This window comes from Podospora pseudoanserina, chromosome 1 (genome assembly GCF_035222485.1).
Source record: "Podospora pseudoanserina strain CBS 124.78 chromosome 1, whole genome shotgun sequence".
Lineage (NCBI taxonomy): Eukaryota > Fungi > Ascomycota > Sordariomycetes > Sordariales > Podosporaceae > Podospora > Podospora pseudoanserina.
In genome coordinates this window covers 7,571,007-7,584,540 of record NC_085920.1, presented here as the reverse complement: position 1 = coordinate 7,584,540, position 13,534 = coordinate 7,571,007, and the positions used below count along the sequence as shown (strand labels likewise).

The 13,534-nt window shown below is 54.5% G+C and overlaps 3 protein-coding genes across 3 annotated transcripts; 1 reads left to right on the top strand and 2 right to left on the bottom strand.

The window, feature by feature from the left end:
* Positions 1-281: 281 nt before the first annotated feature.
* Positions 282-3,884, bottom strand: QC764_121150 (uncharacterized protein). Its single transcript, XM_062943374.1, has 4 exons — positions 3,806-3,884; positions 2,333-3,729; positions 970-2,274; positions 282-910 (listed from the first exon to the last, which is right to left on the bottom strand). Exons 2-4 carry the CDS (start codon positions 2,774-2,776, stop codon positions 839-841), a joined length of 1,821 nt encoding a protein of 606 aa, XP_062806466.1. The 5' UTR covers positions 2,777-3,729; positions 3,806-3,884; the 3' UTR covers positions 282-838.
* A 3,024-nt stretch (positions 3,885-6,908) lies between these two features.
* Positions 6,909-10,655, bottom strand: QC764_121140 (uncharacterized protein; the record flags this gene model as incomplete). The annotated part of the gene is made up of 1 exon (XM_062943373.1): positions 6,909-10,655. The coding sequence occupies one exon, from the start codon at positions 10,653-10,655 to the stop codon at positions 6,909-6,911; it is 3,747 nt and encodes a 1,248-aa protein (XP_062806465.1).
* A 167-nt stretch (positions 10,656-10,822) lies between these two features.
* QC764_121130 (uncharacterized protein) lies at positions 10,823-13,065 on the top strand (the record flags this gene model as incomplete). The annotated part of the gene is made up of 3 exons (XM_062943372.1): positions 10,823-11,685; positions 11,743-12,174; positions 12,235-13,065. Exons 1-3 carry the CDS (start codon positions 11,572-11,574, stop codon positions 13,063-13,065), a joined length of 1,377 nt encoding a protein of 458 aa, XP_062806464.1. The 5' UTR covers positions 10,823-11,571.
* Between the last annotated feature and the right edge of the window lie 469 nt (positions 13,066-13,534).

Sequence of the window (13,534 nt, the reverse complement as noted above, 5' to 3'; positions counted from 1 at the left end):
TCCAGCTCGATGACTCTTTCCCTTCCCCGCACTTTAAACCGATGAGGTGGTTGTGATGCACCACCTTCCACCGTCTTTCTGCCGGCTGTCGGTTCCTGTCCAATGCAATCTCGCAGTTGCGTGGCAGTGTTCAAGCTTTCGATCCCAACCGCTACTCCTGCAAGGTCACACAAACAAGCCTCGCTCTCTTTTGATTAAGCAATGTGACAGGCGGGATTTACCCATACTTGGAGTTACTGGCATGAAACGATCTGTAGGCAGTAGGCATGATGCGATATTGATAGGAGCAGAAATGCGAGGTAGAATTGGAAACATCCGTGTAGGCGCCGACAAAAGGTTGAGAAGAAAGAGGTATATATAAGGGTAGGTGGTAAAGTCATCTCGCCCGTCATACTCCATGTGTTCTCCAAGAAAAACAAGTCGGAAGCGTCTCGGCAACTCGTCACCTCATCATCACCTCATCACCTCATCACCTCATTACCTACCTCATCACCAATGACTCGACAGTACAAAAAGCAGTATTCCACCCAATGTTCGCTGAATACACATTTTCCTCCTCCAAAACCGGCAGTTGTCCTCCGATGGTTCCATGACATTAAGAAGCCAGTACATGGAAAGAAACATTGCAACGAGAATTAGGAACAAAAGAAATGGCCGAAAGTATCGAAACCACCGCCCGACACTCGAGTCACCATGTGTCGAGTAAAGGAAAGGAAGGGGATAGGAAACACAAGAAGCGTGGGAGAGGTATCCAAAACCCAAAACCAAAAATTCTGACTTGCGTCATAGTAATCTACCGTGTAAAGCCCAGACAGAAGAAAAACGCGCCCAAAGTCTTTTAAGCAGCAACTGCAGCTCTCACGGAACCCTCAAGAGCCTCCGCTCTGGTTATACTCAGGGCAGCATACAACTGTCATTTACATTAGCAATCATCACGGCAACCAGAGACAAGAAGGGGCAAGGACATACCGAATCCTCCCGATACTGAACAACATGTCGAAACAGCCACATCGCTACCAACCCGGCAGCGATGCAAGCAACCGACAACTCTGGGACGAAAGCCGCCCACCAACTTGGGCTCGACACCGTCAATGAAGAGGCTGGCTGATAGGGAGCTCCGACGGCCAAATACAGGCGTGTGGCGATGACCGAAAGAAGGGAGAATCCAACGAAGATAGAGTAAGCCGGATGAGACCCAAAAGCCGGCATCGCTTTGCTGCCTCTGTTGATCGTGGGTTTGTACGGCTGCTTCGTCAGGTGCTGGGCCGCCTTGTAGTACTGATTGCGCCCGTCCCCATAGTCCCCAAAGAGGAATCCTCCACCAAAGTCATACCCACCCCCGCTGCCGTGGCCGTAGAGATTGGTCGACTGGTTCCCAAACGGCGACCCTCCCTGCTGCATCCCGTAGCCATATCCGTCTTGACTGGCGACCCTCACGGACGTGGTCCCCGAAGTCAAGCTCGGCGGTGTGCCCTTGCTGATGAATCCCCAGTACCACTTCTCGTGCCGGTCCTGGCCACACTGCTTGCAAGGCTCGGTTAACTCCTCGGCGCTGGTAAGATCCCAGTCGAGCAAGCAGCTCAGGCACCTTCCTCTCTCCTCGTGATTCTCAAAGACATAATGCGCGCTGTAGAAGTGCTCGATGAGCAAGTCTAACGTGTTGAAGCGTTGCGCACAAGGGAATTCCACACCGTCATGCTCGGCGGCAGAGGCTCCGAGACATTCAAACTGCAGCTGTCCGACCAAGTTGTAGGTCTGTTTACCTACAGGCACACACTGATAATCTGTGTATCCAAGCCAGGTATCGTCTGCGGGCTCGGGGTTGAAGCTCGTCTCGGGGGCTGGTTGAAAAATGTCGGCGCCGCCAAAGTCCAGATCGAAGTCGGTGTCAAAGAAGTCGGTAAACTCGACAGGGATGAGCGGCGGCTCCTCGTGGTCCTCATGCTGCAATGTCTGCAGCATATTGTCAATGTCAATCTCCTCATCGACCGGTCCCAGCGGCGCGCCAGCAGCGGAGACGACCTGCCCTCCGACACCGGCAAGGTCATCCAGTTCACTAAACCGAGCCTGGTACCGGTTGCTCGGGTCTGGAGGCGGTGGTTCGGTGGCGACCTCGGGGGTTAGAATCCGGGTGAGTTGGAACTCGGTCTTGAAATATTCCACGCCTAATTCGGGTAGCGGAGTAGGCTTGATATCCTCCTCCTCGGGCAACGGTCCGTATTTGACCCTCCATGCTTCCTCGAAGAGATGAAGATCCCAGTGTTCGCGAGTGCACTGCAAGGCCAGGTTAGAGGCAATCCAAGTGACGCAGACAAAGGTGGAGCAATCTTACCCCGACACGTCGTTTCCTGCAGTCCTCACAAGCTCCCAGCTTTCGTATGAACGCTGCTTTGGCCTTGGCAGGCTTGCTCAGCGGTTTGGTACGCGTGGCCCGTTTCTTTTTGGACTTCGATCCTTGTTGGTTGAGGTCGACACCATTCATCGCCTTGGTGACCGAGTGAGTGGTGCTGGCGCAGGAAGGAGAACGAGATCTCGAAGTTGCTTGCGAGGGTGAGAGGAGAAACTCGTCATGGCCGACAAAGGTCGGTGGCTCGTTCAACCTCCGCAGGTCTGCCAGGTTCACTTCACGCTCGGCCTGCTGCCAGATATCGTAGAGCGCCTGGGTCTCCTCGCTTGGGGTAGGTCGAGGGACTGGACCCTTGCCTCGCCACGAGAATCGCTTCGGCCTAGGCTCAGACACGCCGGAGGCGAGCTTGCGTTTTTGCGGCCGGGACATCGAGAAAGCTGTCGGCGGGGAAGCAGGCAAGGTGACGGGCTCCGAGCCGAGGGCGTGAAAATGGTGAGGCAAGGCTGTGGTATCAGGTAGCACCCAACGAGCAAAAGGAGGAAAGTTGTATCGATATAGTATGACAAAAGAAAGGGGCAACAACTGAGAATAGCGGACGACAACGTTGTAGGTTGGATCGATCACCACCCCCGCAACCAGTTGCAAAGGTCCAAAGACAGATGGTGGAGGGCAGAGAAACAAAAATCCCGGGGTAGGCAAGAGTCAAAAAGAAGCGGCGGGCTGGTGTGAATCTTGTAGCTGCCAGCGAGACAAGGCAGACCACACCCCAAGGCACACACAGCCTGATTCTGCTCTGGCAACAGCGCGCTGAGATCAACATGCCGAACAAAAGAAGGCGACCCGAACAGTCGGGACCTAACGGAACTAAATATCATCCATGCTCGAGCAAGGATGTTGACGAAACCAAGCAAGCAATGAGACTTCTCTGGGCTTTCGTGTGATCAGCCTAGAAAAGGAAGCATGGCGCACTCCCATCACGTACCTCCCGCTGTTCTCGATGGTTGAGAGATGTGTAGTGTACGGCGCCGTTGAGTCCGAGCGATGACCCCCTCCCCCCACCCATGCGAGGCTTCACCACCCCCCTTCCCCTTCCGATTCACAAACGTGATGGCAGACGAACGTTCCCCAGAGCCGACAGACTGACGGGGCGATGGGCGGCGAGGTGGGAGATGGGGGTGTCTAGTGACATGGAGTGAGTGCAACCCAAAACCATAATCCACACCGCAGGTAATCCACCATCCACACCCATTCCAACCCGCCTCCAATCCGTTGTGCTCACTCGGAGCAGCTAGGTAATGGCAGGGGGCCATGGCGAGCCGGGTGTGTGAAGGTAGACGTGCGGCGTTCAAGGGTGGTTAGAGACCAACAGGAAGAGCGACAAGCTGAAGCTCCAACCAACACGTAAGCCAGGGGGGGAGCCGGGGGAGGGGGGAGGGGGGTTGACTGGGAACACAAGACCAGAAACGCCGCATCATCCCCCCGGGCCAAACCGTTGAAAGCGACTGCTTCCCAAAGGCGTAGCCGTTGTATTGTGCGGAGACTCGGCGAGCCGGAACGTGGAGGAGGGAGCCGTGAGAGCGTATGACGGCTTTCTTCTTCACCGCCAGACAGGCCCGCAATGGAAAGTGCTTCTTTGGGTGTTGCGGACGAGTGTTTCGGGCTGCTCTGTGTGGGGAGTAGTTCGCGCACCACGAGAGCCGGGCAAATGACGGGAATTGACGAGTGGTGAGCAGGAGCTGGAGATGGGGGGAGATGCCCCCGCACTCTGTTCGTGCTGTGTAGGTAAGTGTGCTACTGGGCTAATGCAATTAGGAGAGGCGTAGACAGCCGTGTTTTTGCACTAAGGCGAGGCTGCCGTCCACTGTGTCCATTGGCGGCCGACAACCAAGTGGCGTTCGGGAACGCTAAACTCAAATGGAATTTCCATTCAACCTCCAACTCTCGTTCAACCATCGCACAGCTCGCTCCCCGACGTTTTCCCCTCTCAGAATGAATGCCACGATAGACCGCATCCATCTTCTGATACTCCAGTAACAGCCCTCGATCGTAAGTCTTTGTAATCCCATCACATCCCCCCCGTTCCTCTCGCCCGGTCGAATCGACTCCCATCCCCAAACATCTTGTGATCTAACTGCCCTTCTAGGAAGTCATCAAACATCTTCTCATCCCCACACGGCCTAGCGCTGATGCTTTCCCTCTTCCCTGTTCCACACCTCCATTCTGTGGAACCACTCCACTCACCAGGTCTCGTCTTTCTATTCAGCCCTACAAGGTTGTTTGAGAGAAAGATTTTGATTCCGACGTGCGTCCAACAAAGTTCTTGGTTCTGTCTGGTTCATCCCATCTCTCACACCCTTCTCTCACACCCTTCTCTCACACCCTTCTCTCCCGTCACTTTGCTTCGTCATTCCCTCGCATCTGCTACCACACCACCACGCGCTGCCTATCCTCCCCCCCTACCCCCATCCCATCCGCAATTCCCCAGCATGCATAAGAAACGATATCTTTTGAGCCGTTTTTGTTTTGTCTAAACCCCTTCCCTCCTCCATCCCCCCACCCCTCTGTCTGTGCCTTGTACCACCTTGCTCATTTTACAACCTCATTCGCTCGGCCTTATTTTTCCGGGTTGTAATAAAATATGGAATTCTTTCATAAGCTCTCCCTCGTTGTTTCCAATTTCTCATTGGGCCCCAGCCCCCGTCCGGCCCTCCCATTCGGGTCTTTTTTTTTTTTTTTTGTTTTTTGCGTGCCCCAATGAGAATCTCCAATTGAACTTCTGATGTTGTATTTTTGTACGAGCTTTGTCTTGGCTCGCAGGTGGCCATCGTCCATTTGTGTGTGTGGGGGGGGGGGAAGGGAGGAAGGAAGGCCCAAGAGAATGCCTACCAAAACTGGAAACTGGATAGATCGTATGTCTTTCCTTCTTCAATTGTTGAGGTGCGGCTGATGGGTGATCCAGCTACCTATCATACCCAAGGAAAAGGTGTATGAGAATAGGCGAGTACCGTAGTTGGGTTAAGCCTTGCGGTCGTGTAAAGTATACGTGTCTAGGTATATACGTATGCCGTTGTACATTGTCGTAGTAGTCTCCCCAGGTTCTATTCTCCCTCCAAGACGTGCCTTGGGCGAGTGGATCCGGTCTAGAAAACGGCCAGCAACGTGTCTGTAAGTGATCTGCCGCCGGTTGTGATGCTTGGTGGTGGTGGTGGTGGTGGTGGTGGTGGTGGTGGTGGCGGTGGTGCGTGGAATCATGGTCACTCGACCTTTACAACGAGACAAGCTGGTGACAGTGAGGGCGTGGCACAAGTGCAAAGACGCCGTACTGGTCGTGTCTTTCTCCTGTCTCTCTTCCTTGGCAAGGGGCAGAAAGGGTTTGCTGAACAGCCCCCCTCTCCCACCGTATCCGCGTCGTATTGTGCGTTCGATACCACATGCGGCTGAGTCATGTGGATGGCAATATGGAAACTAGACGGGACGGCATCCGGTTGGGGAGAAAGCTCGGGGTTCTGTTTTGGAGGAGTTACAGGCCCGGGTGGTCCATTAGTTTGTCCGAGCAAATTCCCACAAAGAGTAACCACGAGCCACTGCCGGGGACTGAGTGGGTAGGAAAGAAAGTGAGGAACCGATCTCTGAGGCCCTTGTGTGACATTGTTGGGTGGGGATTCCTGCCGGCGTGTCGAGAAAGTCCCCATATATCTGATCCAATGGAAGGGGTATGTTTTGACTAGGTCGGAGGGCATACGGGCCTTTCCCATGCAAATGGATGTAGATGGCAAATATACTGCTTCGGCGGTCCTCCTCTCACCATAGCCTCCTTACCTGGTATCCATGCCTTTGTCAGCCCAGCTAGTCCGGTCGAAAGGCCCGGATGAGGGAATCGTAGCCGAAAAACATGAACTGCTGGTTTGGGGAGCTGCCACTCTGATGGGGTGGGTCATGAAGCATCCAAAATAGCCTTGCCTCTGCGAGCTGAAACATGTACCGTGATGACTTTTGACTCGATAGACTACAGTGTTGTACAGCAGGCCCTAGGCAACCGGGATGCGCATTACCGCCCGTCTGGTTGACTGGCCCCCTTGCGTGGTGCCTGGTAGTGGCAGTTATTACCCGAGCGTGGTGCGATGGTTCACCTTGTGTCCAACTACCTACCCAAGATTTGGTAACCGCATGTATATTTTCTCGTGTCTGTCTGCCGGCTCCAACGGGTGAAGTGCACATCCCAGCGGCAGGATACAGTGGTGGTTTTGGGTACAACATTTGAGCTCAGTGTGGTGCAAAGATGCGCCCATGCTTTGTTGACAAATACTTCATCTCGACATAGGTTCGTACGTAGTACTAAAGCTCCGAATCAGACCAGCAAATTGAACGCAGCGGCGCCACGGTGAGCATGTACCCAGAGCAAACAGTACAACGACTTGACTCCTAATATGGCCTCCATCCGCCTGCAGGGTTTGGCGTCCCTGAATCCATTCAGCATCAACCGGCCGGCCTGCTTACTCTAAGAAACATACACTGCACACTCCAGGAGCCTCAATATAGACCTAGTATGCAAACCAGCAACCTAAGCCTCAGAAGGTCGGCCACTCCCGAAGAGGTCATGGGCCTCCCTGCTCCAAGGCCCTACATCCACCCCAGAGTCCTTTGCTGTCTCCTTCGCCGAGGTAAAGCCCGGTAGCTGCATCTTATATTTAGGGCGCCCGCCAGCGGCTGCTCCGGGCCGTGCTGTCTCAGGTGGCCGCACAGTCAGCCGTACAGGGGCGGGCTCCAACGGTAGAATAGATTGGGGAACTTGACCAGCAGCGTGTGACTTGAGGGCAGCCTTACGGCCGCGAGTGGCCGGGTTTGCGATTTTCGGTCTAGTAGGAGCAGCAGGTGGACCCTGCAGTGCTTGACCGTTGGGGTTATTTGATGCAACCAGAGAAACCCCAACATCCCGCGGGACGGCAATTGGGTTCTCCTGCACCTCTTGATGACTGACGGCTTCGTGTGACCTTGAGACACCCTCCGCTTCCTCTGCAATCAAATTCGGTCCCTTGGCAGAAACTGGTCGCATCGATACAGAAGTCGAGCTCGTGTCGAGCGATGGCATGGTCTGCTGATGAGCAACTGCAGACTGCCCAGCCTTATCTGCCCCCGGAGCAGAAGCGAGGTGGTGGTGCGGGGGCTCGCCGCTTGGGAAATCGCAGATAGATTGTTCGAGGTGGGCTGGCGTGGGAGCTTGGGCAGACTCCGTGACCAGTGTTTCCCGGCTTGTGATGGTAGGTTGCAAGTTATCCCGTCGAACAGCCGAAGGTACGTCTGTTGTTGACTCGAAGGCGGGCAAAAGGGGCAACACCCTGCTGGTTTGTAGACTTTGTACGACTGGCACAGTCACGGGCTCTGGTTCGGGGATGCCTGTTCCTGGTGCGGGAGCCTTCGGGCCATTGGAATAGCCCAGAGAGCTCATATCGTTGGCCTCTAGACCTGGGGGTGTGTCCATCAAACCGGGAAATGGGGAAAGAGGTGGCAAAGAAGAGGGCAGAGGAGCAGGGGTACGAGCTGGAAAAGAAGTCGGAATAGGGGCTGGCCGAGGCTCTGCTACGGTAGCCACCTCCATGACGGGGGAACTCGACGGTATGAAGCCAATGACTTCCCTGCTTTTGACACTCTTTCTGAGTCTGGCTAGCCTTGGAGCCACAGGGACTTGGGGAAGCTCCTCGCTGTCGCTCTCTTCCGAAACTGCTACTGTTGTGTTGCTCCTGGTCTGACGTGTAGGCGGGCGTTCATCATCGCTTCCAACAAATGCTTTCGCTGTGCGTCTGTTACTGCGGCGCATTGGCCTCTTCTCACCGGCACTCTCTTCTGATACCGATATATCTCGGCTGGTGCTCTGGCAGCTTGCTGGCCTTTCATCATCGCTTTCGTCTAATGCCATTGTCATTCGCTTCTTGGTTTTGCGAGCTGGCAGGCTGTCATTGTCACTTTCATCCAGTGCCAATGTCACCTTTTTCCTGGGTAGACGAGCTCGAGGCCTCTCGCTGACGTCCTCTTCATCTGTCATTTTGTCTTGCAGATACCTGAGGCTGGTTTGCGGTTCAGCGATCGGTCCTGTCGGGGCTCGCGGCAACTCCGGAGGTTGAATGGTGCTCCCTCGATCCTGGGTGGTATCTTTGACCAAATCGGCCGTCCTTTGCTGACCTGGTGATCTCTTTCTTGAGCGCTCAGCGTCGTAAAGGCCTGCAGTGCCCTCGTCATTGGCTCCCATCATATTGGTTTTTGAAGCGGCAGGGGGAGGAACGGAGAAAGTGTTGTTAGAGTCCAGAGATGGGTCATCATTGGCCCGAATGTTTGATGGCTGATCCTCATTACTGGCCTGAGAATTTGCCAGGCTCTCGTGTCTGGCTCCCAAGCTATGTACATCTTGCAGGAGAGGCGGTGTTTTGGGCTTGGGGACTGTCTGTGCCTCTTGTGGAGCATCGACAAAGGACGCAAACAGATCGTCCTTCTCTGACATGGTCATAGGCGCTGGATTTGGAACAAAAGGCTCTCCATCGTATTCCAACTCGGCATGGGATTGAGCATGGCGTACTTTGGGCTTTTTGGACTTGTTTCCTTTCTCATTAAACACAAGCAGGCCACGCTTCTGGCGTGGTTGGATACGCAACTGTGGCCTTGGCCCTTCAGGTGGCATAGTAAGTCCAACACCCTCAGGTGCTCTTTCATCTTCGACTGGAAGGTTAGAGCCAGTGTCCTGGGCCTTTTTTGTTTTGCTGTTCCTTGTGCTCATCGATGATTTCGCTTGTTTCGTGGCAGGGGCTGCATTTGTGAAGGGCGTCTTGGTCGTGGGCTTCTTGGAACGTTGTTTGGGCATGTTCCTGGGAAGCGTGCGACTCTCTCCAATATCTTTGTCCTGTGTAGGCGCCTGGTTCTTGTCGTTGAGATTCGTGTCATCCTCTCCGCCCTCCACATCGTCATCATCATCATCATCATCATCATCATCGTGATCAAGAATTAGCACCGGAGGTGGCTTTTTCGGCTTTGGTGCAACGTTCTGGCCACGGATCTGACCTCTGTCGATATATTTCGCTGCGTTTCGGTTCCTCGTCGCAGATAAATCACTGTCCCCGGGGTCAGAATTCATGCGAGTATCCTCCGCCGGAAACTCAACCGCAACATCTCTCTGTCTTGCGCCGGCCTTATCAGCCTCGTTTTTTGCTGCAGGTTTTGAGGCGCTTCCCAAGGGCGGTAAACGAGTCTTCAAGAGAGGCGCTGTTACAGTAGACCGTGAAAGACCAGCTCGTACAGAAGGGTTAACTGGAATCTCCTGGACCCCACTGGTCGGTTCTTGTGGCTGTGGCCCATGTTCTTGAGAGGAGGGTGGTTCTGTATGCTCTCGTGCCACCGATGTAGTTCGTCGGAGAGCCGGGGCAGAACTCATAGGGACAGCTGATAAAGTGAGGGTGGCGCCAAACAGACTCTGGGAATACCCCATCTTACTAGGCGGCATGTCATCGCGTTTTCTCCTCTTTGACGGGTGGCATTCCCGCTCTTCGGGCTCTCCCGCCGGTGAATCATTTTCTTGGGAGGACGCAGGGCCAGAATGCATCCGCGTCGCTGATGCCGCAGGCCGCCGGACAGGGGCTGAGCTCATGGGTACCGCCGAGAGAGTGAGGGAAGCACCAAACAAACTCTGGGCGTAGCCTAGCTTGCTCGGGGGCATATCGTCGTGTTTCCTCCTTTTCGCCAAGGGAGTCTCCTTGTTGGCATCAGGAGTCTCCTGGTCTCGCTGACGCTGCTCAAAAGGTGATTCAGTCGGCACGAGAGCTCGTCCATGGTGGCCCGTCGGAGTTAGAACCTGGTCAAGACGCCTGTGATGGGATCGGGGACCGGCAATTTGAGCTGGATATACCCTTGATGGAATTGCTGGCGTGCGTAGTCCAAAGGCCGCAGGAGCCATCCTCGTCGCCGTACGGCTTTGACGTTCCTCCTTTTCCTTTGCTCTTTTGTCCAACAGATCAGTCAAATCCTGGTTTTGACGTCCAACACACTCCTGAACCTGCACAATGACCCCTCCCCGATCCAGCTTGATTTCCTCGCCCTCGTCAAAGTCCCAGTCTCGCTGCCAGTGCATGTCGCCCACAGCGTTTCCCCGGTCATCGTACACCATGACCCGCTTGTTGAAGGTATGATACTTGAGGCGTCCATCTTGCCATCGTTTTTGTTTCCGTTGCAAGTCGTGGGTGAAGAGACAGAGAAATTCCAACACCAGGGCGCTGCTCCCACCGCCGGCGAGCTCTGGCCTGGCTCCCGACGAAGTGATGGCGGGCATTGTCGAAAAGCATGTCGAGATGGTCGATACTACCACATAGCCTTTGACTGGTGATTGAGAGGGTGATTCCGGCAAAGTGCCAGGTAGGCAGCACCTTTGGACTCCGAATCGATTGACGCGCGCGGGGACATTGGGGTCGCGTTGCTGCGCGCCTTCACGTGACCCCAACCCAACCTACACAAGGCCTGTGCAGATATCCGCTATTTAGGCTTTTCCTAGCCATGATTGGTTGGCCAGCGGGCAAAAGCAAGACTTCACACACAAGTCGACATTGCCCGTTGGCCCTGTTTCAACAAAACTCGCCAGTGGATCGGACCATTGCTTGGGGGGTTTCGCCCACTGCAGTGCAGGAGCCTCCCGCTCGTTGCCTGGGCGTGCTGGGCAAAATACTCCGTATCGTGTGTCGGAAGTTGGCTGGAACCCCCTCCTTCTCTTTTTCTAAAATGCTCATCAACGCATATCACTGACCTTTTTGGGCCTGTTTTTGCTCTCTTCGCCCTGTTTTTACCAGGTGCCAGACCCGTTCCGCAACAGCTGCGCCTCGAAAAGTGGTGTTGGGACGAACATGAGTCTTCGCGCCATTGCCCATCGTTTCTGCGGCTTGTGAGACCCTACAGCCGACAAACAGGCCAGTTCAAATTACATTAATTACCTTGACCCCTTTGCTGGTTTTCTCTGCATCCTTCTCTTTTCATCCTGCCTGGCGACGGCTCATGATAGCCTCCTGTGTCCGGATCTGAGCCTGTCCCCTTCCACAAACACATGGCTACTGCATATGTGGCGTAAGTTACGTGTTGCACAGGAAGACCCCCTCCCCCAATCCAAACGAACGCCCCTCGGCCGAACAAAAACCTGGTTTCCCCCTTTTTCGGATTCTCACCAGGCATCCACCCCGTGGTGAAGTCGAAACGCCATCATGCAGTCAATGCAAAGACAGTTTGGCAAGCTCTTGAACAAGGGCCCCGGAGACAATGCCAAAGTGTCTGTTCTCCTGAAGGATTATGAGGATGCAGACAAGGTTCTTGCTACGGTAAGCTGATCGAATCCGCGATGGTGGCAATGCAGTCATGACTGATGTTAGAAGTAGCTGATTGAGAATGCTCGTGCATGGAGAGACTCGTGGGATTCCCTGATCAACTCGCAACACAACATGGTGGTTGAGTTCGAGGGCCTGTATGATCCCATTGTAGGAGCCACGGATGGCCATGGCCGTGAGGCAGCACCGACCCCTCAGTTACAGCTAGAACGCACTCTCCGTTTGAAGGAAACGTATGGCGACCTCAAGACAGAACTGTTGCAAGAGATTGTGGCCATTGAGGAACGGATTCTGAGGCCGGCAACGGATGCTCGGTCCTACATCACCCCCATTCGCAAGACGATCAAGAAGCGCGAGAACAAGAGACTGGACTACGAAAAGGTCCAGGACAAGACGCTGAAGCTCCAACGAAAACCCGGACGCAACGCCAAGGAAGATGCATCTCTTGCAAAGTATCAGGATGAGCTATCTCGTGTGGCTGATGTGAGCCTGCCCCGGAGCCCAGTGTTGCTCTCGGATCTCTCATGACTAATTCCCATCTAGGAGTTCAACATTGCAGATGAGCACCTCCGCCAAACGCTGCCCCCTATTGTCGAGGCGACCTTCAGCATCGTCCCTCCCCTCCTCGCTGCTCTGGTCCTCATCCAGAACAGGCTTCTGGGCCTCTATTACACCACCCTCCACAACTACTGCGAGGACTCCAACTTCCCCTCGCCGGCACCCCCAATGGAAGACGTGATTGCAGTCTGGAACGCCGCCTGCAGCCCCATCCAATCCCAAATCGAACACATCAGCTTCATCCGCCACAAAGGCGGCTACACCCAACCTCCACCTTCAAACGGCTACAGGCGCACGCCTTCTGGCCTCATCCCCAGCACCAACAGCAGCAGCAACAGCCTCCAACCCCGCCCCATGCGGATCCCATCATCTCACGCCCTCAAACCACCCTCTCCCTCCCCATCCCCGGCAAAAACACCCCCTTCGTCTTTCAGCTCCCGCCGGCCGGAGTGGGCCAACCCGACAGAATTCACCACGGCGTCTCACCTCGGCGGAGCGAATATCGATCGTTCAAAGCCGGCCCGTGAGCGGTCTGTTTCGCCAAATCCAGCGGTGGGAAGTATTATGGTCAACGGGGGGTTGGTGGTGAAGAAACGGCCTCCTCCTCCACCGCCGCCGAAGAAGCCCGCGTTGGTGCAGGAGCAGTGGGTTGTGGCGCTGTACCCGTTTGCTGGGCAGGGGCAGGGAGATCTGAGTTTTGACGAAGGGGAGCGGATCAAGGTGGTGACCAAGACGCAGACGGACCAAGATTGGTGGGTGGGGGAGTTGAGGGGGGTTAGGGGGAGCTTTCCGGCGAATTATTGCCGGCCTGCTTGAGGGTTAGGGAAACGGACAGATGGAACCGGGGTTATGGCTGGGGGAAAGGTATCAGAGGGGGGCATTTCTTGACGTTTCTTCTCGGGAATAAGCTTTGTTATTTGTGTTTTGCTGGTTTGAAAGGATAATGGAAGGATGTTATGGGTGGATGACTGGGCATATATGTATATATATATATGTATAGCAGCAAACTGTTTGGGTGGTGGATATAAAGGCATAAGCATGTTGAACTAGTTGTTGTTATCCCATGTCTGCTTCAGAGCGGGAGTAAGTATGATTCAAAGCGAAAAAGGAAGATGTCTGCCGAGAGACCACTTTCTGGCTCTGGGCGTTAGGTCAAGCAGGGGTAAAAGTAACACCTACGGTGTTATTTAGGGAGAGTCTCGATAGATGTGATAGCGGCTGTCGAAAATAAACATTTGGGTTTCTTCACTTTCCCGGTGAGGTTCGAGACCATTGTCAAAGGTCT